This window comes from Amblyraja radiata, unplaced genomic scaffold (assembly GCF_010909765.2).
Source record: "Amblyraja radiata isolate CabotCenter1 unplaced genomic scaffold, sAmbRad1.1.pri scaffold_717_ctg1, whole genome shotgun sequence".
Lineage (NCBI taxonomy): Eukaryota > Metazoa > Chordata > Chondrichthyes > Rajiformes > Rajidae > Amblyraja > Amblyraja radiata.
In genome coordinates this window covers 1-26,444 of record NW_022630735.1, presented here as the reverse complement: position 1 = coordinate 26,444, position 26,444 = coordinate 1, and the positions used below count along the sequence as shown (strand labels likewise).

General features: G+C 44.9%; 1 protein-coding gene across 3 annotated transcripts; it reads left to right on the top strand.

The window, feature by feature from the left end:
* Positions 1 to 11,525: 11,525 nt before the first annotated feature.
* On the top strand, positions 11,526 to 21,158 carry LOC116970309. Of its 3 annotated transcripts, XM_033016978.1 has the most exons (4): positions 11,527 to 11,641; positions 14,142 to 14,426; positions 16,576 to 16,668; positions 20,746 to 21,158. In XM_033016978.1, exons 1-4 carry the CDS (start codon positions 11,581 to 11,583, stop codon positions 21,102 to 21,104), a joined length of 798 nt encoding a protein of 265 aa, XP_032872869.1. In that variant the 5' UTR covers positions 11,527 to 11,580; the 3' UTR covers positions 21,105 to 21,158. The 3 variants fall into 3 exon arrangements, 2 of the variants coding, with proteins under 2 accessions (XP_032872869.1, XP_032872870.1); XR_004411100.1 differs by lacking the exons at positions 16,576 to 16,668; positions 20,746 to 21,158 and adding an exon at positions 16,970 to 16,980 and having other exon boundaries at positions 11,526 to 11,641; positions 14,142 to 14,430; XM_033016979.1 differs by lacking the exon at positions 16,576 to 16,668.
* Positions 21,159 to 26,444: the final 5,286 nt, after the last annotated feature.

Sequence of the window (26,444 nt, the reverse complement as noted above, 5' to 3'; positions counted from 1 at the left end):
CTGGATGCAGTGAAAGTGCAAGGGGAGAGAAATGTAAAGTTTGAGAGGTTAGGAAGTGCTTGATCACAAAAATGTTAAAAGATGTGTAGGCCTGGAACATCCTTAACAATGTTTGCCAGGAATTCTCTATCTACAATGTGTGCATTATCTACAATTTCTATAGTTCCACATTATCTATAATTCTATCTACTCTGTGATGAAGTATGAAGTTGCAGCAATTCTCCAATATTTATAGTATGAATCCACTGGACAACCAGCACAAGGATAGACCAAGCACAGGGACATGGCCAATCAAATGGTATGTGCTCCATATGTTTAGGTTTACTGTTTGCATGTATACTAAGGGGCATGCCATCTGATCAGATAACACTATACAATACATAAATACAATCAAGTCAAACTTAAGTACAATAGATGGTGCAAAGGACAAGATACAGAATGCAGTTCTCAGCAACATATTGCAAAACTATCAGAGACCAGGACCAATGACCAAAATAATGGTGGTTGGAGAATCTCCACTGTAATCTAGCTTATGGAAGGACTGATCATTAGCCTGATAACACAGGGGCTGTTCCTGAATCTGGTGGTGTGCAGTTTCAAGCTTCTGATTCTTCTGCCTGTCGGCAGCAGGGAGAAGAAGGAATGAAGAAGTGGGTAAGGTATTTGATTATGTTGGCTGCTTTCCCACAGAAACATGGAGTGTAGATGGAGTAAGTGGTGGGGAGTCTGGTCTTTGTGATGGCCTAGGCTATGCCCACAACTCACCACAATTTCTTGCCGTCTTGAACAGAGCTGTTCCTAAACCAAGTTGTGATTCATCTCTAGAAATTGTTAAGAATCATTGGAGGAATTGAAACAAAAGCACAGGTAGTCATTAATCCTACATGAACTACTCTTTCCTAATACATTAAACTCCAGATCTCCAGTGTAAACTCTGAAAATGTGAAGATGGAACATACCGCAAACACTGTGGAGGTGGGACAACATTATGATTCCAGTGAAGGATCTCCTGGCCAGAAACATTAACTCGGTTTTCCTTTCCTCCTGATTTGCTGATCGTTTCCAGTATTGTTTTTTTTTAGATATCCGACAATTGCCATTCTTTTCATTTTCTCTTCCAAAGGCAATTTGTTGCACACCATTGCAGCAAGGGCTCTCCCCAGTGTTTCAGGGTTTGCTGTGGGAAGGTTACATTCTGTCTACATCTGGTTACTTCAGTTCATGATTTTGTCTTTCTCATCTTCTCTCATTGGGCCTTGATGTTCAACAATCCTCCCTCCAGCAGTGGGGCTGGGGCATCGCAGAATATCAAGTAAATCTGCTGATGGGTGCCATATCCAGGATTTCTGCTGCCATAGAGCTTTGTGTCAGAGGCCACAGAGACTCCATGACTGATCTTAGAACAGGTGAATCATTGTGGTCTGATTCATCTGTCACTGTTAATACTGGAAGAATAACAATCTGTGCTTTAGTTTCAGTTCCTCCACCAATTGTGCTTCCAACAAAAGCAGAAGGTGAACTGCCTCGCGTTCCTGTTTTAAACCCTTTACCTTGTTATATGCTGTGTATTCATTTGTTGTGTTGTTGCATTAATTTGCCGAAGAACAGTAAGTAAGTAGTTAATTGTTATGCATTTGGTGCATGTGACAATTAAGCACTCTTGATATTCCATCTGAACTCAGAATACAGCAATCACATCTTGCAGTCTTCACCAGTTTCCCAATGGTAGCTCAATAATGCAATGTCAGTGTCATATCGCAATGTTTCTGCTCTTTCAATTCAGCTCATGGCCTCCTCCCACCTTTCAAACTGTGCAGCACTACTGCATTTTAAAAATGCTGTGACCAATATCATTACTTATTTACAATGATTTGGAACAAAATATAATTGTGCAATTAATAAAAAATAACCAGCACCTGTCCAAATTCGCTTGTCATCCGAGTAACCAGAGGATAGTTCATCATTTGGGCATTTTGTGGAGGATGTGGTTTACAGGGCTGCCAACATTGGGTGAGAGTTGGGAGTGAGAAATTGCGAGAGACCAAGCCCAAGGGAGCGTAGGGATCGAGTGGGGGGGGGGGGGGGGGGGGGTTGTAGGAGGGGGGTGCAAATCTTTTGCATTTTTCAGTTTGAAATTGTGTAATCTGGTGCATACTGCATCTTTTAACTTGCACTTGAATGCAATATTTATGCTTTAACTTGGATTAGCTATTAATAAGGTTAGGCTCAATTACATTCCTAATTACATTCCACAGGAGAGCCAGGCTCTGATCAACTGGTGCAGCACGTGAATGAACTTAGTATATTCATGTATGGAAATCAGATTATAATCAAACACTTGGCCCATGTTGACCAACCTGGGTCTCACTGCACACCTACTACTCCTGACCCTGACTCCAGTTGCATACCTTCTCTCGTTGCTGACCCTGAGTCCAGCCTTACACCTGGCCCCCTATTCTACCCTGATCATCGCTGCTTACCTGCTTAGTTTCCCAGTGCTGAACACTCCCATTGTCTCAGCTTTGACAGCACACCTAGTACTATTCCAGACCTTGACTCTGGATGCACACTTGGCCTTGCTCCTAGCCCCTCTGCACTGACAGTATATCTGGCCCATACATGAAGCCCCATATCTGACCCCCTGGACTTAACCTATTACGTTCAAGTCCAGAGGTGCTTATCTAATGCGGTAATCTTTTATGGGGACTTCACAGACCAAATTTTGTGTAACTAAATTTGCTACATCAATTAGCTTCCTAGTTATCTAACATATAACCATATAACAATTACAGCACGGAAACAGGCCATCTCGACCCTTCTAGTCCGTGCCGAACACGTATTCTCCCCTAGTCCCATATACCTGCGCTCAGACCATAACCCTCCATTCCTTTCCCGTCCATATAACTATCCAATTTATTTTTAAATGATAAAACGAACCTGCCTCCACCACTTTCACTGGAAGCTCATTCCACACAGCCACCACTCTCTGAGTAAAGAAGTTCCCCCTCATGTTACCCCTAAACTTCTGTCCCTTAATTCTCAAGTCATGTCCCCTTGTTTGCTAGTTACTTTGTCAAATAAGTCATCAATTGGTTGAACACAATTCCTTATCCATAAAATTATACTCACTCAGCTGTATAAGTATTCTGTTACCATTTCCTTAATATTCCTAACAAACTGTCCTGGTCATTTTCACCCCCAATATTTTCCATATTTTGCTGTCTTGCAAAGCCTAATAACTATATATTTAAGCAATATTATTCAATTAAATGTGTTAATATGAGAGCACATCATATTTTCTGTGGTATTCATAACACAATGATAAAAACATCTTTGTTTTCATAGTTCATAGTTCCAGGTGTGCAGTGAGAACCAACATGCATACATTATTATATTACAGTTAATGTGTACCGAGGGCAAAATTTTGTTCCAATGCTCCCCATTCCCAATTACTTTTACATTGAAGTGATATTCATTACGTGGTTGTTTGGAGTCAGTATCAGCGCATTTACTATATTAAACTTTGAATCTTCAGATGTCCTGGTTCAAGCTAAAACTAAAGACAGATAATAACCTCCTCACACATTCCCCTGCAAGTATCTATGTCACTCCTTTAAAATATGCCCCTTCTTTGAACAAGCTCTTAAACACTGCATCTGAATCAGTTTCCATCTGATTACACTCCTTGAGGATGTTCATCTCTGTGTTCAATTAATAAAACAATGAGATTAGGGTCATTTCTATTCAACCTGTCAAAGAAATTTGGGTGGGGGGGGGGGGGTAGAAATAGTCAGTGAGGTAAACAAACATAATAATTGAGTGGCAAATGACAATAGTGCTACCTTCCCAATACTTAACTGAAGGAAATATGGGTTATCAAGGCTGTATATTGTGACAGACAGCCCGACACCTTGTATGTCATTTTAATATTACACTTATCCCATCCCCCTGGATATTCCGGATTAATAAATTAAGGTTTTGTCAACTAATTACAAATCAGGCTAATTACAAATCAATAACATTAGCCAACTCCGACACACGAAGCGCTGAGCATTGGGATCCAGATATCACGGCCAACCGGCCACAGTTCCCCACTCACATCTGGCAGTGCTCTATGTCTGAGCCAGGGGCTTTTTTGAAAGTGGGGGAGGCTGAATGATCACTGATCACTGGCCTTAGGGGTACCTGGCAAGGGAGTGAGGTAACTGAGCCGGGGAGGGACATTTTGAAATTTGATGCATTAAAATCATGTTTTAGTGCATTTGTAGAAGTATGATTTCAATGTTTTTTGTTTGAAGTATTTTTAAGAGGTAACTTTTTAAGGGGTAACTTTTTCCACACAAAGGGTGGTGGGTGTATGGAACAAGCTGCCTGAAGAGGTGGTTGAATGATCACTGATAAGTGCCCGGCAGACACTCGCCAGCCCCGGCAGACACTCGGCAGCCCCGGCAGACACTCGGCAGCCCCGGCAGACACTCGGCAGCCCCGGCAAACACTCGGCAGCCCCACAAACACTTGCCAGCCCCGGCAGACACTCGCCAGCCCTGGCAGACACTCGCCAGCCCCGGCTCCCCGCACCTGCCCCGGCTGCTGCTTCTGCTTCCATCCCTCCCTCAGCCCCGGCTCTCCAACACCCGCGGCCCATGCAGTTGATATGAGTTTTGACATTTTTGTTGATCACAGAATTTCTCATGACAAAGCGTGAGAAATATGTGATCAGCGTGAGAGTGTGAGAATTTGGCCAAATGCGCGATTCCCACGCTCAAAACATGAGAATTGGCATCCTGTAACATTGTCCCTCTAGTGTGTGTAGGGTAGTGTTAATCAAACAAGATAGACCACTCCTCCGAAATCCAATGGACTGACGTGTAGTACGTGACGGAACGTCACGGCCGCCATTTGTTTATGTCAAACGTGACATCCGGTATGTAATCCTCCCGCTGTATAATCCAAATCAAAGATCCTCGAGTATCTTGTAGCGGGAACGGACTCCACAGTTATACCCAATTTATAGAGGAGCTCTATAATCTTTGGTTATACCAAAGCGCTTACATCAAGTCGCAGGGAAGAGCAAATAAACTAGAGGCTCCTCTAGTATCTTTGGGGGAAGAGGACGTTTCCTCCACTCCTGAGTTGATCCAGGACCCGATTCTCGGTCCCCCCGATACCAGATGAAGGCGGCCGGCCGGCCGGCAATTGGCTCTCTGTCCGGCGGGAGAGCCTCAAGTGTCTGCCCGTGGTCGGCGCTCCCGAGGCAGCGGGCAATGCTCCCCTAGTATCTATGGTGTAATCCGTTCCAAAGATTGATCCGCACTATAATCATTGGTGTAATCCGTGTTGTAGGGAACAGTGTTTTATATAGCATCTATCACTTCACATATTTAGTTCATATTATTGTAAATGTTTTCCCCGTTCCCCTATTTCTCTCTCATCTTTCCTCCCCAGCCCCCTCCTTTGCGTAGATTCCCTTGCATTGTATTGTGCAGTTTCCATTGTATTGCTTTAACACACACTGCACACAATTAAATTTAACGTATATATATTTTATATATTTATATGAATGTGTGTCTGTGTGTGAGAGGCAAGTTAGAGATAATAAAGTTTATTCTCATGGATCAGAAGCAACTTTAATTTAAAGCATCACTATTACTTTATTTGTCTTATGTAAGATGATGTACATGAACCATAAAGGCAATTATAGATATAATTATATAATAATAAATATATGCAAATATACATGCCTGCAGAATGGATGATATATCATTTAAGTGCAATTGTTTTCATTGTGTGGAGAGACCTGTATATTGAAGATGCTTTTTGCCTCTAATATTTCAATTTACCTTAAATGTAGAAGAGCTTATTAAAATCTTCTTACAAAGACAGTTAAGTATTTTCTTTCTATCCTCTTTTGGCCGTAAGGTAGCAATGTTACAAAATTTTGAGATTTTAAAAATCAAGTCTGCAATTTATCCCATCAGATAAAGCATAAAAATAAGTTTAATTTGACACCTAATTCACTTTCATATCTCAAGTATTTAAAAAGTTATGGCCATTTTCATACTCGGAAATGAGCATCTTGTTCCCTATTGATTTTCTATGGACATAACAAAAAAGCTGTGATCGTGAACAGTCAAAAGCCCATAACTTTCTTAAAAATTAAGAAACTGAATGAAAGTTTCAGTTATCATAGATTGAAGCATTCTGAAACAAATATAAAATTATCTTACTTGGATGACCTGAAATTAAAGCATATAATTAGTTAGTTACCTAATTGTAGCTAATTTCAGACTTCAATTACTAGATCTAAACATCTATCCATTTCTTAATAAATGATTAACATTTTTAAATAGCCTAAATGTCCAAATAATATTCACAAATAATTCACAATAAAACATGATTTTTAAATCTCATTTACATTAAATCAGAGCATTGAGTATAGAAGTTGGGATGTAATGTTAAAATTTTACAAGGCATTGGTGAGGCCAATTCTGGAGTATGGTGTACAATTTTGGTCGCATAATTATAGGAAGGATGTCAACAAAATAGAGAGAGTACATAGGAGATTTACTAGAATGTTGCCTGGGTTTCAGCAACTAAGTTACAGAGAAAGGTTGAACAAGTTAGGGCTTTATTCTTTGGAGCGCAGAAGGTTAAGGGGGGACTTGATAGAGGTTTTTAAAATGATGAGAGGGATAGACAGAGTTGACGTGGAAAAGCTTTTCCCACTGAGAGTAGGGAAGATTCAAACAAGGGGACATGACTTGAGAATTAAGGGACTGAAGTTTAGGGGTAACATGAGGGGGAACTTCTTTACTCAGAGAGTGGTAGCTGTGTGGGAAAGGAATGGAGGGTTATGGTCTGAGCGCAGGTATATGGGACTAGGGGAGATTATGTGTTCGGCACGGACTAGAAGGGTCGAGATGGCCTGTTTCCGTGCTGTAATTGTTATATGGTTATATGGTTAATTTATAGACCAAATGGAAGGAATTTAGTGTTCAATTGCTGTAAATAAATGCCCATTTAAATCAGCTTTCCAGTGGGTCCCTGTGGAACGCGCTGGTTTAGAACGTTCACATTTAGGTAGATTTGTGCCCCCAAATGCCCAGAAAAATACTGCGGGATATAATGGGCCCAAAATGAGCTACTCGCAATATTAAACTTTGTATAAAGGGATCTTTAGAAGCCCTTTTTAATGTAAAAATATACAGCTTATCTTCAATTGTCTGCTTTATGAGACCCTGCGGTTGCTGGTGGTCGCGGGTTTAGAGATTGATTTTTTAACTACTATAACTATTATTCAAGGCCTTTAAAACTAATAATAGCTTTTGCGACGGGGTCTTTCAGCGATTTTTCGTTAATATTTTACAAGGCTGAACATCTTCGATTGGAACAGCCTAGAGAAAATCGCGTTTTAAACCCGTCCCCCTCTAAACGGCGCCAAAATCGCGCACACCCGCAGCGACAGATTTTCAGCATTTAATAAGGTCCCACATAGGAGATTAGTGGGCAAAATTAGGGCACATGGTATTGGGGGTAGAGTGCTGACAGATAGAGAAATTGTTGGCAGACAGGAAACAAAGAGTAGGGATTAACGGGGTCCCTTTCAGAATGGCAGGCAGTGACTAGTGGGGTACCGCAGGGCTCGGTGCTGGGACCGCAACTATTTACAATATACATCAATTATATGGATGAATGGATTCAAAGTAACATTAGCAAATTTGCAGATGACACATAGCTGGGTGGCAGTGTGAACTGTGAGGAGGATGCTATGAGAATGCAGGGTGACTTGGACAGGTTGGGGGAGTGGGCAGATGCATGGCAGATGAAGTTTAATGCGGATAAATGTGAGGTTATCCACTTTGGTAGCAAAAACAGGAAGGCAGATTACTATCTAAATGGGGTCAAGTTGGGAAAAGGGGAAGTACAATGGGATCTGGGGGTCCTTGTACATCAGTCTATGAATGTAAGCATGCAGGTACAGCAGGCAGTGAAGAAAGCGAATGGCATGTTGGCCTTTATAACAAGAGGAATCGAATATAGGAGCAAAGAGGTACTTCTGCAGTTGTACAGAGCCCTAGTGAGACCACACCTAGAGTATTGTGTGCAGTTTTGGTCCCCTAATTTGAGGAAGGACATTCTTGCTATTGAGGGAGTGCAGCATAGATTTACAAGGTTAATTCCCGGGATGGCGGGACTGTCATATGCTGAGAGAATGGAGCAGCTGGGCTTGTATACTCTGGAGTTTAGAAGGATGAGAGGGTATCTCATTGAAACATATTAGATTGTTAAAGGTTTGGACACGCTAGAGGCATAACACATGTTCCCGATGTTGGGGGAGTCCAGAACCAGGGGCCACAGTTTAAGAATAAGGAGTAAGCCATTTAGAACGGAGACGAGGAAACACTTTTTCTCACAGAGAGTGGTGAGTCTGTGGAATTCTCTGCAGGTACTCTGGGTGTTTTCAAGAAAGAGCTAGATAGGGCTCTTAAAAATAGCAGAGTCAGGATATATGGGAGAAGGCAGGAACGGGGTACTGATTGGGGATGATCAGCCATGATCACATTGAATGGTGGTGCTGGCTCGAAGGGCCGAATGGCCTCTACTCCTGCACCTATTGTCTATTGTCTAAAACCTGGAGCCCTCTAACATAACGTAAATGAAGTGTTTAAAAAGATCCGTGAGTAATTGGCAGAGGACTTAAACAATCACTTTCTGTCGGTTTTCAGGCAAAAGGTTGCAATCATCTTCCAGTTCTCTGAGGAGATAACATTTAGAATAGAAAAGTGGGAATTAGTTAATGCGTTGAATTTGCAATTTCAGATGGCTTTGTCGGTTGTTGTGTGAGCCCAGATAGTCTATGACCTTGGGAGGACTGGTTGATTGGATGAGATATTGTGTGTGTTGGTTCACCAGGTAAAGTTTTCCTTCGCATTCAATTGTTAGGTTGTGGGCCGAGGAGCTTTATTCCAGTGTTTCGTGACCCAAGTCACAGAACTACATGACATTTTCACATATTGTGTAAAAATATTATATCAGTCACCTCTGAAACTCGTCAAGACTTGCACATTTTTATTAAATCAGAGGAAAACCGGAAACATTTCGGGTATTTTTCGTCCAATCAAAGCACGTTTAACATTGAGTTGTCTGCCAGTTGGCCAATCACGCGCTTTGCTTCAGGCTAGCACACAACATAGCTGAGAGGACTTGACATGCCTGTTTTACTGGAGATTCCGATGAAGGTTCTTTCTAGTTCTGTGGAATACATGTCGTGGAAACTTGCAGCAGGGTAATTGAATTTAGTGAGAAAAGCATTCAGAAGTCTGAAAAATGTGCCGCTAAGTGGATAGAAGTGGAAGAAAGTCTTGAAAGCAAAGTCCCTGCTGAGATGCTGCAACACAAAGTTGTGAAACCAGTGAAACTTTGTGAATCAACTCAAACTGAAAGGTAAGATCTAAAGTCTGAATTTATGAAAATTAATCTGTATGGACTTTAATTAATTTAATTGCACCCTTTATAATGTGAAAAAAAAGAGATTTGGAGGCTGGACATTCACTCATTCATTCATTCACTCACAGGGGGGGGGGGGGGGGGGGGCTGTACATAGTGCCGTCCGTAGCGGCCGTATCCAGGCCCCGACCACAGGAGAAAAACGGAGGAACATTCATTGCACTTTATAGGCTGCCATTGGAGTGAGAAATGGTCAGAAATGGCTGATGTTTATGCAGAAATGAATTGGTGTATGTGAACTTGAACTAATTTATTTATGGTAGTAAGTGTTATTCTCATTAACATTAAGAAGAGGTTGAAATGTTATGAATTGAAGTCCATGCAGACTTAATGACTATAAGATGGTTTTTTTTGTAGCCTCTGCCTGACCCTCCACGTGAACTTGAACTAACTTATCAATGGACTTATTAAAACTTTTCAAAAGACTTGGAATCTGATGAAGAATATTCAGATGATGATCAGATGTAATGTAAACAAATAAATTGGGGAAATAAATGATTATATAAAGTTTTATTTTAGTGTCGATCGATTCACTGTTTATTTGGTCAAATTATTTAACCAATGAGTGAATTACTTATGATAATGGAGTGCTGGTGAATGACAGTGCAACAGCCCACCCATCCACACATACATACACACATCCACACACACACACATCCATACGCACACTTCCATGCATGCACACACACACACACACACATATATGCACACATACATCCGCACACACACACATCCATCCGCATGCAGACATACATGTACACATCCATGCACACACATACATCCATCCACACATACATACACACTTACATTCACAGATACATGTTTGACAGGTATACACAGACACACACACACATACACAAACTACAGATACTCAAACAATGCAACACTTTTAGGGTTATTTTAGGTTAAATATAATAGCCTTCATTTGCAAAGGCACCATCATATCTATCATATATATAACATATAACAATTACAGCACGGAAACAGGCCATCTCGACCCCTCTAGTCCGTGCCGAACACATAATCTCCCCTAGTCCCATATACCTGCGCTCAGACCATAACCCTCCATTCCTTTCCCATCCATATAACTATCCAATTTATTTTTAAATGATAAAAACGAACCTGCCTCCACCACCTTCACTGGAAGCTCATTCCACACAGCTACCACTCTCTGAGTAAAGAAGTTCCCCCTCATGTTACCCCTAAACTTCAGTCCCTTAATTCTCAAGTCATGTCCCCTTGTTTGAATCTTCCCTACTCTCAGTGGGAAAAGCTTTTCCACGTCAACTCTGTCTATCCCTCTCATCATTTTAAAAACCTCTATCAAGTCCCCCCTTAACCTTCTGCGCTCCAAAGAATAAAGCCCTAACTTGTTCAACCTTTCTCTGTAACTTAGTTGCTGAAACCCAGGCAACATTCTAGTAAATATATATATATATAGGCTCATTGTAGCTTAAAATGAATACTCATCGAGTAAACATCAGAGCATTCGATTCTTGGTCAGGATGTGACATATGCATCAGAAATAAGACAGGTCTCTTACAGGTCTGCCACCCAGCCTGGCACTGCTGCCCCAGTCCCACTATGGCCATTCCCCCACTCTCCCCACAATGGCAGTCAGTGGGGTTCAGTAAAAGGGGGAACCCAGAGGATCTGTCCTGACCCTTTAATTAGGCAGTTTCATGAGCCCTTAAAACCTGGGACCTATGCTGCAGTCTCATTACATTTCCTATTAAAGCGACCGGAAGAAGCCTTGCAGAACTGTCCCCCAGCCCGGAACTGCTCAAGTCCCACTATGGCCGTGACCCCCACTCTGCACTCTGGCAGTCAGTGGGGTTCAGTGAAGGGAGGAACCCACAAGAATTGCCCTAACCCATTAATTAGGCTGGTTCAGGAGCAGGACCTCTGCGACAGTGTAATTAAAAAACCCACTCACAATTATATTAATCATATAATTTTTATATAACTGATTTCTAGACACATATTTGATCGGCGCACAGCCTATGTTGCTTGACGATTATCTTAATATTGTTCATTTCAGAACCACAGAAGTTTGGAACGCTTGTCATCATCATGGCTGAAGGTGGCGATTGGGGAGGAGATGCAGTGACATCTACATCAAGTCAACAGAAAGGTTTGTAGAGCCTTCTGTGAAATATAAATGCTGCCCTGACAATGGGTGTGGAATTGTTGCAAATACTGAGATTAACAAAAGAAGTGGAAATAGGGAAGGGGCTGAGCAGAGACAATTTACATCTGCAAGGACCGCACAGTCACATGTGGACGGATGCAGGAACTGTGTGATAAATCGCTACATTTTGGTTCATGTTATCACAAATGTTGTCAGAATATCAGTGTCCAGAGTCATGGGTCATACTGTGCAGAAATGGATCTTTGAACCAAGATGAGTCTGCCAGCTGCCAGTCCCTCTACACTCAAATGCTTTCTGAAAGTCAAATTATCAAATGCTTTATGAAAGACCAGGTACACTACATCCACTGGCTCTCCCTTGTCCATTTTCTTAATTACAAAAAACTCCAGAAGATTAGTCAAGCGTGATTTCCCCTTCGTAAATCCATGCTGACTCGGACCGATCCTGTTACTGCTATCCAAATGTGCCGCTATTTAATCTTTTATAGTTGACTCCAGACTCTTACCCACCACCGATGTAAGGCGAACTGATCTATAATTCCCTGTTTTCTCTCTCCCGCCTTTCTTGAAAAGTGGGATAACATTAGCAACCCTCCAATCCACAGGAACTGATCCTGAATCTATAGAACATTGGAAAATTATCACCAATGCATCCACAATTTCTGGAGCCACTTTCTTAAGTATCCTGGGATGCAGACCATCAGGCCCTGGGGATTTATCAGCCTTCAGTCCCATCAGTCTATCCAACACCATTTCCTGCCTAATGTGGATTTCCTTCAGTTCTGACGACCCCAGATCCTCTGGCCACGACTATATCAGGAAGATTGTTTGTGTCCAAAGTACCTGTTCAACTCATCTGCCATTTCCTTTTCCCCATAATAAATTTACCCGTTTCAGTCTTTAAGGGTCCAACATTAGTCTTCATTATTTTCCTCCTCTTCACATACCTCCTTTATATTCTTGGCTAGTTTACCTTCGTACCTCTCTTCCACCTTGGCTTGGTTCAGCTGTGAGCAGCAGATATTTGATTAACGCAGCGACTCTTGTGTATGGCCAAGGTGAGGTCTGCTGTATGATTTTACCGGGTTTTGTGCAAAATAAAGCATTTCACTGCACCAAGGTACATGAGAAAATCATTGAATATTGTGATTGAAGGGCGATCTTATAGAGATGTATAAAATCATGCGGGGAAATAGATAGGGTGTATGCACAGGTATTTCTTTCCTCAGAATAGAATAATCTGAAGGGCGAAGGCTTAAGGTGAGAGAGGAACCATTTAATAGGGAACCTGGCGGTTAACATCTTCACGCAGAGTGGTGGGTTTCTGGAATAAGCTGTGGCAAATAAAGTGGTTACAATAATAACGTGTCATAGAGTTGTAGAGTGATACAGCGTGGAAATAGGCCCTTCCGCCCAACTTGCCCACACAGGCCAACATGTCCCAGCAGCACTCGTCCCACGTGCCCGCGTTTGGCACATACCCCACCAATTCTGTCCTATCCATGAACCTGTCTAACAGTTTATTAAACGTTGGGATAATTCCAGCCTCAACTACCTGCTCTGGAAGCTTGTTCCATACACCCACCTGTGTGAAAATCTACCCCTCAGATTCCTATTAAATCTTTTCCCCAAAAGACATTTGGACAGTGTGGTTTAGAGATATTAAATCAGAGCATTGAGTATAGAAGCTGGGATGTAATGTTAAAATTGTACAAGGCATTGGTGAGACCAAATCTGGAGTATGGTGTACAATTTTGGTCGCCCAATTATAGGAAGGATGTCAACAAAATAGAGAGAGTACAGAGGAGATTTACTAGAATGTTGCCTGGGTTTCAGCAACTAAGTTACAGAGATAGGTTGAATAAGTTAGGTCTTTATTCTCTGGAGCGCAGAAGGTTAAGGGGGGACTTGATAGAGGTCTTTAAAATGATGAGAGGGATAGACAGAGTTGACGTGATCAAGCTTTTCCCTTTGAGAATAGGGAAGATTCAAACAAGAGGACATGACTTCAGAATTAAGGGACAGAAGTTTAGGGGTAACATGAGGGGGAACTTCTTTACTCAGAGAGTGGTAGCGGTGTGGAATGAGCTTCCAGTGGAAGTGGTGGCGGCAGGTTCGTTGGTATCATTTAAGAATAAATTGGATAGGCATATGGATGAGAAGGGAATGGAGGGTTATGGTATGAGTGCAGGCAGGTGGGACTAAGGGAAAAAAATTGTTCGGCGCGGACTTGTAGGGCCGAGATGGCCTGTTTCCGTGCTGTAATTGTTATATGGTTATATGGTTATATGGTTAAGGTCAAACCGTGGATTGATGGGGGATTTTGGTTAGGTTGAACCAACGGGCCTATTTTTTGCTCTGTATTTAAGACGATCATTAACTTCCACTTGCCCCAGAATGTCAGCTCAAATTGCTGCCGGCTATTCCCAACCTGTGGTTTTCTCAATTAGAAATTGCTCTGCAACCGGGAATTTTTTTTTCAGGTGGGAAATTAACTCAAGTGGGCAAGGTCCTCAAAAGACTTTGGCCAGGCACCAAATCAAAGAAAGATGGCCAGAACACAGGAACAACGACAGAAAAGCAAAGTCGGATTGAGAGCAGAACCTCAATGGAATGTGAAGCCGCCGAAGAGGAAAGGGAACAATGTAAGTCCCGAGAGAGAGGAATAGGAGACGTGGTTCACGGCCCTGGAACTGACCCAAGTGGGGAAATCCATCATGACCGAGCTTCACCTAACAAGGAATCATCGAGTCTCATCCAAGGGGCAGGTGAGTGAAATTGGAGTGGATTGGATGCTGCAGAATGGTGAAGACTGTAGGGACGGGGAAGAGAAAAAACCAAAGGGGTTAGAGCGAGGGGAAACAGGAGAGAGGAATAGTGGTGGAGGAGTGTTATACTGACGAGGTTCGTGACCAATAGTATTCTGCAAGTATCAGTTCTGGAACCTCCACAATTTCTAAACATGTCCATGATTTGGACAAAAACGTTGGTGGACGAGTTAGTAAGTTTAAAAACAATAGAACTATTTGCAGAGTTGTGGATCATGAGGAAAGCTGTCAAATGAACCACTAGAATACACATCTGTTGGAAATATGGTCTGTGTTAAGGCAGACAAAGACTGGATTGTTTTATCTGAGTAATGAAGGCTGAGTGGCGGCCCATTAGAAGTATAGAATATAAGAGGCATAGATATTGTCAGTCTTGTTCCCAGGGTGGGGATGTCTCTGACTGGAGACAGGAATGTTTGAAGCGTACAGGCTGGACTAGTTTTTTACGCATACTTTGGTCGGTTCCTGGAAGGTCCTGCATGAGGAGGCGGTGGAAACGCTGTTTAGTCTGACACATGTCTGACACAGTCAGGGAACAGAGGATCCAGTCCATGAGCAGGGAGATGGGATTAGATCAAATTGGCATGATATTGTTGGTGCAGATATGGGGCAGCGATGGGTCAGTTCCTGTGCTGCACTGTTCAATGTTCTATGTATCATCTCCAGGTTTGGCTTCATTAATCCAAATCAAAGTCATAGACTCATACAGCAAGGAAACAGGCTCCTCGGCCCAAGATGCCGCATCTGTACTGGTTCCACCTGCCTGCATTTGGGCAATACCCTTCTAAACTTTCCGATCCGAGCACCTGTGCAAATATCTTTTACATGTTGTGATATCACCTGCCTCAACTACCTCCTCTGGTAGCTCGTTCCATATGTCAAACACGCCCTGTGTGAAAATGTTCTCCCCCAGATTCCTATTAAATCTTTCTCTTCTCACCTTAAATCTATGTTCTCTGGTTCTTCATTCCCCTACTGTGGGTCGAAGACACTATCAACTCCCCTCACGAACTTATCCACCTCAATAAGATCATCCATCATCCTCCTACACTCCAAGGATAAAGTGCCAGCGTGCTCAACCTCTCCATGTAACTCAGGCCCTCGAGTCCTGGCAACATGCTCTTCAATCAACTCCGTACCCATTCCAGTTTAGTAATATATTTGCTATAACAGGGTCTAGAACTGAACACACTACTCTAACTTTGACCGCGCCAAAGTCTTGAACACCTGTTACATAACGTTCCAACTTCTATACTCAATATTCTGATTGATGTCATTCACTGAGGTCCTGTCCTGCTTTGACTTTCCAAAATGCAACACCTTGTGCCTATCTGTTTTAAACTCCATTCAACATTTTTCAACCCAGCAGATGAAGACCACTTTGCAACACTTGATAATCATCGTACAAATCATGCCTGTGTTCTCATCCAAATCTTTGATATAAACCACAAACAGGAATGGGGCCAGCAACGATCCATGGGGAACACCACTAGTCACAGACCTGCAGTCTGAGAAACCATCACCTTCTGCTTCCCTTCATGGTCAATTCTCTATCTTGCCTTTATATTAGTTGCTCAATCAGCTTATTTTGATGCTCCAAACAATCCGCGCGCCATATTTTTAAGTGCCCTGGTAAAATGTGAAGTCCTTTTACCCGCGTCATTGATATAGGTTGTAAAATATGGAGACCCCGACCCTTTGCAGCATCGGTCTAGTTATTCACCCATTTATCCAAGTGAATGAGCTGCCAGGCAAGTGGCCAGTGTTATCCTGGATGGTGTAGGAGCTGTCACATCTCTTGATGTGTCCCTTGTGGTCCATGGGGAATGGTTTGAATGTGAAGAAGTGAGTTGCTCAGTGCAAGGTTTCAATACTGTTATACCACCAGGCCACAGGATGGAAATGGCTGATTCAGTTTAGTTTCTGGTTCAATATTGACATTCCACGCCCCCCCAAAAACTTACCCGTTCCCACCCCCAACACCGGGAGATTGATCGCGGTGGACAGTGGTTCACGGTTCACTGGGTAATCTTTTCCTTCTTGTCTTTATCATTGTCTAATCCCACTATTATTATTCGGTTTACTGCAGAGCAGCAGAATACCGTAATACCTATCCACACCATGGCTGAAGTTGGAAACAAGACTGCGGCTCCAGTGACCTCAACAACAAGGACGGACACAGGTGTGTTGCAGAATTCTTCACGATATAAATGGCTTGATATCTGGTTTGCATCTAATGCATGGTCCACAGGTCAGAAGGATTGGGGATTAAGGAAGGGACTGAGTAAGCAAGTAAGTAAGTTTATTGGCCAAGTATTCACATACAAGGAATTTGCCTTGGTGCTCCGCCCACAAGTAACAACATGACATATAGTGACAGTTATGAATCTCAGAAAACACTAAATATTAATAATAATAAGACATTAATGATAAAACACCATTGATCAAGCATGTGAATCAACAAAATACCAGATCAAATGGAGGCTACAGATTTTTGGCTGTTGAGTAGAGCAACTACTGTTGGATAAAAAGTGTTTTTGTGTCTGGCTGTGGCAGCTTTGACAATCTGGAGTCGCATCCCAGAGAGAAGTGATTCAAAGAGTTTGTGGCCAGGGTGAGATGGGTCATAGATGAGAGGATGTTAACATCTGCAGGCAGTAGTTGAAAGGACAGATGGAGTGATCGTAGAGGCGATGAATCATCCTCATTCAAGATTCAGATGTGCATTAATGCAGTGACTGGGGAGAGGCTTTCTGAGAAAGTGTAGAGTATAAAATGGCGCATGAAATGTGGCGACTCTTGTATTTGGACTCTGTGTAGTCTGCGCTGTTGGAGTTATTATGGTCCAAGTTGTGCCTCAGAGTCATAGAGGCACAAGGCATGGAACACGACTCTTCGGCCCACCTTGGACACGTCAAACAACATGGCTGATCTACTATAGTCCCACAAGCCTGTGTAAGGCCCATTTCCCTCTAAACCTATCCAATCCATGTACTGATTTTACCATAAAATCCCAACCCCATCTGAAACCTATGTCATTTGTTTCTTGATTCTCCTCGTCCTTCGTGCATTAATCTATTATATATACAATACAATACAATACAATACAATTCAATTTATTGTCATTTGGACCCCTTGAGGTCCAAACGAAATGTCGTTTCTGCAGCCATACATTACAAACAAATAGACCCAAGACACAACATAATTTACATAAACATCCATCACATTGCTGTGATGGAAGGCCAAAAAAACTTATCTCTCCACTGCACTCTCCCCCCCCCCCCCCCATGTCAGAGTCAGAGTCAAAGTCAAAGCCCCCGGCGGGCGATGGCGAATTGTCCCGCGGCCATTAAAGCCACGCCGGGTGATGCAAGGCCGCACACCGGGTTCTTGATGTTAGAGCCCCCGGCGTGCGCTCGCAGAGACCCGCAGCCATTCCAAGCCGCGCGGGGCAGTGATGTAGGCCCCGCTCCAGGAGCTCTTCAACCCCGCAACTCGGGCGGGAGAAGTCGCCGTTGCGGGAGCCCTGAAAAGCGGTCTCCCTCCAGGGACCCGCGGGCTCCCGGTGCCGTCCGCCAAACCCGCAGTTGCAGCCTCCGAATCTCCGGGGGTCGGGTCGCAGCAGCGTCCACCACAGCTGCACCCGCTCTGGACTCGGCCAGCTCCGCGACGGTGAGGTGAGTAGTCGGCACCACAGCCCCCGGTCTTCCTGTTGGAGGCCGCTCCTCGTTGCAGCCCCAACGACAACGGAGACCCGCCAAAGAAAAGGTCGGGTCTCCCGTGCAGGGAGAGATTTAAAAGTTACCCCCACCCCCCCCCCCCCCCACACCACCCCCACCCCCCACACACATACCCCAACAAAAATAACAAAAACTACATAAAAACATAAGACATAAAATAATAAAAACGCAGACGGACTGCAGAGGCCGCTGCTGACGAAAGTCGCGCCGCCAACCGATAGTGTAGTGTAATAGATAGTGTATCTGTTCCTCTCCTGATCCTCGTGTATAGGAGGATGGTCACTGAACTTGTGTACACATGACAAAGTATAATTGAAGCCAGGGAGCATGAGGCCACAGAGAGTGGAGCGGTGGTGATGGGTGGGACAAACTTGGTTACAGGAGAGCAATTGCAAGGTGTTTGCATTATCCATGTTGGGTGATGCATGCATGTGGAAGATAATCCTAGGGAGATAAGCTGGCAATAACTACAGTGTTGCCTCAGGCGATAAGTGCATCTGCACCTCTTCATCGGTGCATTTGTCTACTGTGGTTTGCTGTGATTTGTTCTCTGTCTGACGAACGGCTACGGAGATGATCACACTCCCCCTGCGCCCATCCACCCCGGGTCACACACTGTCCCCATCCCCTGGGACCATGCTCCCTGGGTCACACTGTCACATCCTCCCTGGGTCAGACGCTATCCAACCCTTCCCTGCTCTCACGCTGCCTCGGCCTCCCCGATCCTTCAGACTGATTGTAGGGGGCAGCCGTAAGCTGGCAGAGAGGAACGGCAACACAAAGCCTGGCAAGTGAGATGGATATTATTAAGGAGGTTTTTTTCGACAGAGAGTTGGTTGAACAAAGGCTAAAGTGAAATATCAAGGTGTTAGGCAGAAAGATTGAGTGTTGGAGATACAATATAATACAATACAATACAATACAATACAATACAATACAATACAATACAATACAATACAATACAATACAATACAATACCATTTATTGTCATTTGAGCCTCAGTGAGGCTCAAACGAAATTCCGTTTCCACAGCCATACAAACAAAGACAATTTCCTACAGACATACACACAATTTAATTCACACAAACATCCATCACAGTGAACCCACTGTGATGGAAGGCAAATTCTTTTCTCTCCCCTGTTCTCCATTTCTCTCCGGATGTCCAAGCCCCAGGCGCGCGATGCTAAATCCCACGGCCATTTTAGGCCGTGCCGGGCGATTTACGGCCCCACCCCCGGTCTAAAAGTCACGCTGTTGGAGCCCCCGGCGGGCGCTGGAATGTCCCATGGCCATGAAGCCGTGCCGGGCGATGTACGTCCCCGCTCCGGGTCGTTCCAACCCCGCGACACGGGCTGGAGAAGTCGCGTTGCGGGAGCTCCGGGAAGCGGTCTCTCTCTCCCCTGGACCTGTGAGCTCCCGATGACCCAGTCCACCGGACCTGCGGCTGCGTTGCTGGAGCCTCCGAGCCCCAGTAGTCGAGTCGCAGCAGCGAGTCACCACCGCTCCCCACGTCCGAGGCCGGCCAGACTGGTGACTAGTCCGCAGCTCCGCAGTCTCCCGAGCCCCAGGGTCGTTCAGGTTGGAGGCCGCTCCACAGTGCTAGGCCCCAACGACAACGGAGACCCGACAGGGAAAAGGTCGGGTCTCCCGGACAGGGAAGAGATTTTAAACAGTTTCCCCCTCCCCCCCCTGCCCTCCACATATACACATTTAAAACCAGTATTAAAAAACACCAACACTACATTTAACTAGACAAAAAATTAAAAAAAGACAGACAGGCTGTAGGGGCCGCAGCAACGGGTGAGTCGCGCCGCCATTGAAAATAAAGAAAGGAATATAGGAGGCAGGAAATGGGAAGGGGTGACATGGGTGTGGGACAGTGGAGAGAGTGGGAGGAAATAAGGCGGGTGGGTGGTTTGGATTGTTACATTAAATGGGAGCATTCAATGTTCATACCATTGGATTGTAGGCTACAAGCGGAATTTGAGATGCTGTTCCTCCAGTGAGCATGCGTCCAAGGACAGAGAGATTGCTATGGGAATGGGAAGAGAGTTACAATGGTTGGCAATTGGTGAGACAAAGCATAGACTCGGCGACTGTTTTGCTAAACACTTACGATTTTTACTCTTCGCTCAGATTTCTCCCTTCCCCCTACCTTTCCACATACATTAATGCATCTCACTTCACAATTTGCAATGCTTCACACCTGTCTATTCATCTCTGGCCTTTGTCCAATGATCTTACTTACCAGGCTTTGACCTGTCCCTCCTCTTGTCCACATTTCTCCCCACTCACCGCCACCACAACCAGCCTGATGAAAGGTCCAGACTTGAAACGTCACCTATCCATGTTCTCCAGAGATGATGGTTGGCCCACTGAGTTCCTCCAGCACATTGTCTTATTCTGTTTTGATCATTCTAATAGGGGGGCTGGAACAGTCAGGATGAGGGTTGCTGTTGAAGCGGGAGCAAAGGGGACTGGTTCAGATGGTGTTTAGTTTCTCTCCTTGAATACACAGATATTATCCTCGCATTCTCTGAGCTCCTGACACAGTGGAGCGACTACCAATTGTTCCAGCTGACAAAATTCTATCGGGAGAGACTGAAACAGGCGATTGAAGAAAAGGTTGAAAGTCTCGGCTTCATGATGAGACGGCAGAGATATTTCAGTGAACAAGAACACGGAGTAAGTGGAAGGATCACGGTGACTTATGTTTCCTGTCACAGAACTGATGGCATTGGGGCAAGAGTGACTAATGTCAGTCTCACTCACCTCGCACTGCATGGGTTGAACAATGTAATGGAGACACTGATCTCTGATCAGATTGCCTCCTGTAGACCTGGTAGCAGGAAAAAAAACCTGGGAGCTGGGGAATAAAACCTGTGACCTTTCTGAGAATTGTCCATTCTGATCCAGCTGTTCTTCCTACACAAGCATAGAAACATAGAAACATAGAAATTAGGTGCAGGAGTAGGCCATTCGGCCCTTCGAGCCTGCACCGCCATTCAATATGATCATGGCTGATCATCCAACTCAGTATCCCGTACCTGCCTTCTCTCCATACCCTCTGATCCCCTTAGCCACAAGGGCCACATCTAACTCCCTCTTAAATATAGCCAATGAACTGGCCTCGACTACCCTCTGTGGCAGGGAGTTCCAGAGATTCACCACTCTGTGTGAAAAAAGTTCTTCTCATCTTAGCACAATGGTCAGGGAGCGGTCAACTTGTAAACCAGAATCAGAACTGATAATCCATTTCATGTCTCATCGGTCTGTGGCGGCGGTCATCCGGAAGTGGCGGCGCTGGGAACGGCTGCGGCTCGCCTGCAGTCCATTTGTCTTTTACTTTTTTGTGTTGTTTTTTTTCGTTTTGTCTAGTTACGTTTTTGGTTTTTAGGTTGTGTTTATGTGTGGGGGTGTGAAACGGGGCTTGCTGTCTCTCTCTTCGGGGGAATACGACCTTTTTGTCGCATCCCCCTTCTCTGCCTCCGTCTACGCTGAGGCCTAATGGCGGAGCCGGCGACCTCGGGACTCTGGGGGCAGCTGACAGGACTCGCCCTGGGCTCGCTCCCGTGAGGTTGGCCCAGCCCGGGGCTGGAACTGCGCTCTCGTGAGAGTGGCCTGGTGAGGGGCTGAGGGACTCTCCCGTGAGGGGCTGTGGCCCGTCGGAGTGGCCCAGCCCGAGGGAGAACGGCACTCACGTGAGGGCGATCCGGCTCGGGGCTTGAACGGTGCTCCGGTGGCTGGGACGGCGTTCTGGCGGCGGTGACCTGAGTCCTGGGTTCAGCCGCGGGCCAGCGGCTGTGTCCGCTGGACTGGAGGGCGGCCGCTTCGACCACCCCGGGCCGCGGTGTTTGAACCGGCCCGTTTGCGGGGTTCGGTGAGCCGCGGGACTGTTTGCGCCATCGCCCGGTGGGGAATCGCCTCAGCGCAGAGGGATAAGAGGAGGGAAGAGGAGGGAAGGGACAGTAACACTAAGATTTTTGCCTCCACCACAGTGAGGAGGTGCTTGGAGGATACACTGTGGTGGATGTTAATTTGTGTTTATTGTTGTTTATTATTGTATGATTGTATGTATGACTGCAGGCACGAAATTTCGTAAGGTCTGAATGACAATAAAGGTGTTCAATTCAATTCAATTCAATTTAATTCGTTACATTTAGTTCAGTTCATGAAACCACAGAGGACATTTTACTTCGGAGTCACGTGAGTGACTACGTGAAGAACCCACCAGCCCGCATGCGCATCATATCGTCTATCGCATTGCGTGTCTGGCTGGCAGGTGCGCTGCTCCTTCCAGCGGTAAGTAAACCCTGCAGGTAAGTTTATACCTACTTCCAGGTTCTATTTCGTTGCAGGATTCTCTTTTTCCGAGCTTCCTGCAGCATGTCGGAATCCCGGTCGTAGACCGCCGGGAACCCCGGTCTCAGACCACGGGGAACTCCGGTCGCAGACCGCGGGGAAGCCCGGTCACAGACCACGAGGAAACCCGGTCGTGTACCGCGGGATATCTCGGTCGCAGACCGCGGGATATCTCGGTCGCAGACCGCGGGGGAATCCCGGTCATAGACCGCGGGATACCCAGGTCACAGATCGCGGGGAAACCAGGCTGGATCGCGAAGGAGCCGGCTTTGCTATAGTTCCCCAGGAAGGGTGTGAAGCCAAGGGTAAGCCGGAGCCAGCTACGAACACCATGGAAGTGCGGGTTCGCTACCCGAGTTGCTGACAGGGCGGTCAGCGACTTCCGGCTTCGGCAGCACCAAGGGGTGCAGCCAAACGAAGTTGGGAAGAGGCCTGGACTGGGACGAGTCAGGCCAGCAGGGTTCCCCTCCTACATCCGTACGTCCTCGGACGTTTAACCCAGGTGGAGCCTGGATGCGTCCGCTGGGCGTTCATCCCACTGAGGTGATGCTCCAATCTAATATGGTCCATGGATCGGGGCCATATCAGCAAAGGTCTCCTCGGGGGCCTGTGGCAGCACCTGTTCCTGGGCTGCTTACAAACTCCCTCTCCGTGGAGGGGAGTGCGAGGGGTCACTGGGTAACTGACTCCAATCTCGGAAGTATGTCAGTGGAACATACTGGAGTACATGCGTGAGGTTCAAGAAATGTCTGTCATGGCATTAAGGGTTCCGATATACTCGCAAACGAAGGAGCTGCTGCAAGTTCCCCTCGCGTTACAGGCTTGCAAGCATCAGCTACCTCACGTCACATCATTGCAGGAGCAGGTGACGGCTGCACCTGTAAAGCGTTCCTGAAAGTACCAGCAGTGAACAGTGCTATCTGGGGTGACGTTGGAGGGGGCATGAAAACCCAGGAAATGGAACCAACACATTTCAAGAAATTACTGGCCTGGTGTTGATGTGCAACGCGCGTCAAAATGAACTACTTTCAGAAGAACGCCGTCAGACCTGCCTTAAATTCCAAATTTGCAGGCTCATGTAAGGCCAGCAATGTTCAGCCGCTGAATCATCTCTTCGGAGAAGCCCTATCCAACAGGCAAGACCTGGATGAGGAAGCAAAAGTTGTCGGACTAATCAAGGTATCAATGACGAGGAAAGCATCATTTCGGCGACAACACACCCCACGCCTCCATCGGCAGCGAGCGGTTCAGTGAAGCTGGTGACAGCTGGAAAGCTGGGCTAAGGTGGCCAAGGCCCAAGGCCCTCAGGAAAATATGGAATCCACGCACCCCAGCAGTCCTACTCTCCAAAGGGGCTTTTGGGCTTACCATACCGTAGGTGGGTCTGGTTCTCTCCTAAAGATGAGGTATGTGGACCATTTACAAATTGGTAATATTTACACTTGTTTTTGTACAAATGTTTAAAGATAACATGAGATTACTTTATACTGCACAGTATACAAGTGAGACAGGCGCGGAAATTGGCCAGAGTTCTCGGCATGGCCGCAGTTGCCTTTCAAGGCAGGCTTGTGGCAGACGTGGCCTGTGCATTATCAACAGGTTCAACTCGCATGTGGAGTACAAACATTTCTGAATAGGAAACTTTGTGACTGTCTAACTTCCATGGGATTGGTTTCCATTTACAGGGATCACCGGAGATGTTGAAATTTAGCTGGATGGGGCAATGATAACAGTTAAAAGCGTTACAAAATGGGCTAACTTCAGCTCCAAGGTTATTTACCAAATTACTAAAACAAGTGCTTCGGCTAATCGGAGCTAAAAAACAAATTGTTATGGCCTATCTGGATGATATTCTAAACGCTATATTTTGCTAAATTAGCTGTATCAGCCACAAAACTATATTTGAGAATATTGGGTTCTCATCCATCCAGTTAAATTTAAATTGATACCAACTGATATTATTGATGATTGAGGTTTACCTTTAACTCTGTTAATTTGTCTGTGAGTACGCCCTGAGGCAAGAGTTTGGAATTAATTGAAGCTTGTAACAACCTTGTTGTTATCCAGCAGCCTTCTATTCATCAAGTGTAATTGACAATTTGGCTTTCAGCTGTGCTATTTGCATTATCAGAACTTACAGCGTGCAAAGGAATAAGCTCTCACGTACCATGTAGGTCATTGCTAATAGACCTATGCTATTATCAGCTGAAACTATTAAAGTCACTTTGGTGGACGAATAGTATTCAGCATTGCTCCACTAACTTTTCGTCAGTTAATCTTCAGTTATAATTACAAACTGATGCTATTGCTCAAAAATGGATAATTACTAATACCGTCTCTAATTATGGAGGCAGATGGGATTTGCATCAGTTCCCAATTCTTCAGTTATGGTATCAACTACCTATAGACACCATGTGCATTCTGTAGGTTGAAGGTTTGTGCGAATGTGCATAGTCTGCATGCTCAAATCCAAGTTGATACACTTTGGTGGTGGAAATGTTAAATCATATAGGTGCAATCAAGGCAAAGAATACGGTGATAGTTTACCTAACCTCATTTGGTGCTGGTGTATTATCACATAAAATCAATGACAACACAAAATGAATGTTGGATCACAAAGTATTTAATGACATTGTGGCTCGATGGAACACTAAAGTTCGAGATGTTTGCGTCCAGGCTATCTCCAGTTGCAAAAGATATGTGGCAAAGCAGTGGCAATGGATGCATTCTCGCTACACTGGGAAGGAATGTTCTTTTATGTCTTCCTCCATTTTGCCTCATGAGACGGGTCTTGCAAAAAATTCAGCAAGTTCCTGCTTCAGGCATTTTCGTAGTACCTGATTGGCCTTTACAGCCATGGTTCCCGCTAATGTTGGGAATGATAATTGAACCTTATATGGTTATTCTAGACACAAAAATTTGCTGGTTTAGTCGTGACTCGGGAAACCATCCACTGCATGATTAAAACTATTCTTTGACTTGCAGACTCTGATAAGACCGTTCCTGTGGTTTGGGTTGTCAAACCAACCATGGCCGTGCTCACCGCAGATTGCAGGGATAGCACCAAATAAGCAGTACATTTCCTCATAAGGAGATGGGAAGTATTTTGTTTAAATGCTTATCTATCTATCTATCTATCTATCTATCTATCTATCTATCTATCTATCTATCTATCTATCTATCTATCTATCTATCTATCTATCTATCTATCTATCTATCTATCTATCTATCTATCTATCTATCTATCTATCTATCTATCTATCTATCTATCTATCTATCTATCTATCTATCTATCTATCTATCTATCTATCTATCTATCTATCTATCTCTCTGTTCTTGACCGGTTTTGGCTTCCTGTGCTGCGGTTTACGAGATTACGCCGCCACCTACGGCCGTCATTTTTGGCCACCTCGCTCAGAGCCCCCCTCCGCCGCATGTGTGCCGAGGATTTTTCCCGTCCATGAAAATTGACAGAGATATTAATGTTTTTACAACATTCCCCATTCTCTGTGCTGCCCCTGCTGGAGGGAGAGAGAGGGACTATAAAACCAGGAACTGGTGTGCCTCAATCAGTCTCTGCAAGTGGTGTGCCTCAATCAGTCTCTGCAAGTGGTGTGCCTAAATCAGTCTCTGCAAGTGGTGTGCCTCAATCAGAGCTTTGAATGACACTGACAAATGTCTACAGCACTGTGAGTACCCTCAATTTGGTTTGAAAATGAAAATATGGTTAGAGGTAAAAAAGCACTGCCTGCAAATGGTTGTTTGGGCTGTGGGTTGAAGTAAAAAGGCACTCTCTCTCCCCCCACCTCCCCCTCCCTCTCCTCTCCCCCCTCCCTCTCCTCTCCCCCCCCCTCC

What these genes read in the sequence shown, in the direction of transcription:
- LOC116970309 (XM_033016978.1), top strand. Translation starts at nt 11,581, where the DNA reads ATGGCTGAAGGTGGCGATTGGGGAGGAGATGCAGTGACATCTACATCA. An exon ending in GAGTCTCATCCAAGGGGCAG is followed by an intron (nt 14,427 to 16,575) that starts GTGAGTGAAATT and finishes GGTTTACTGCAG; the next exon opens with AGCAGCAGAATACCGTAATA. An exon ending in AACAACAAGGACGGACACAG is followed by an intron (nt 16,669 to 20,745) that starts GTGTGTTGCAGA and finishes TTGAATACACAG; the next exon opens with ATATTATCCTCGCATTCTCT.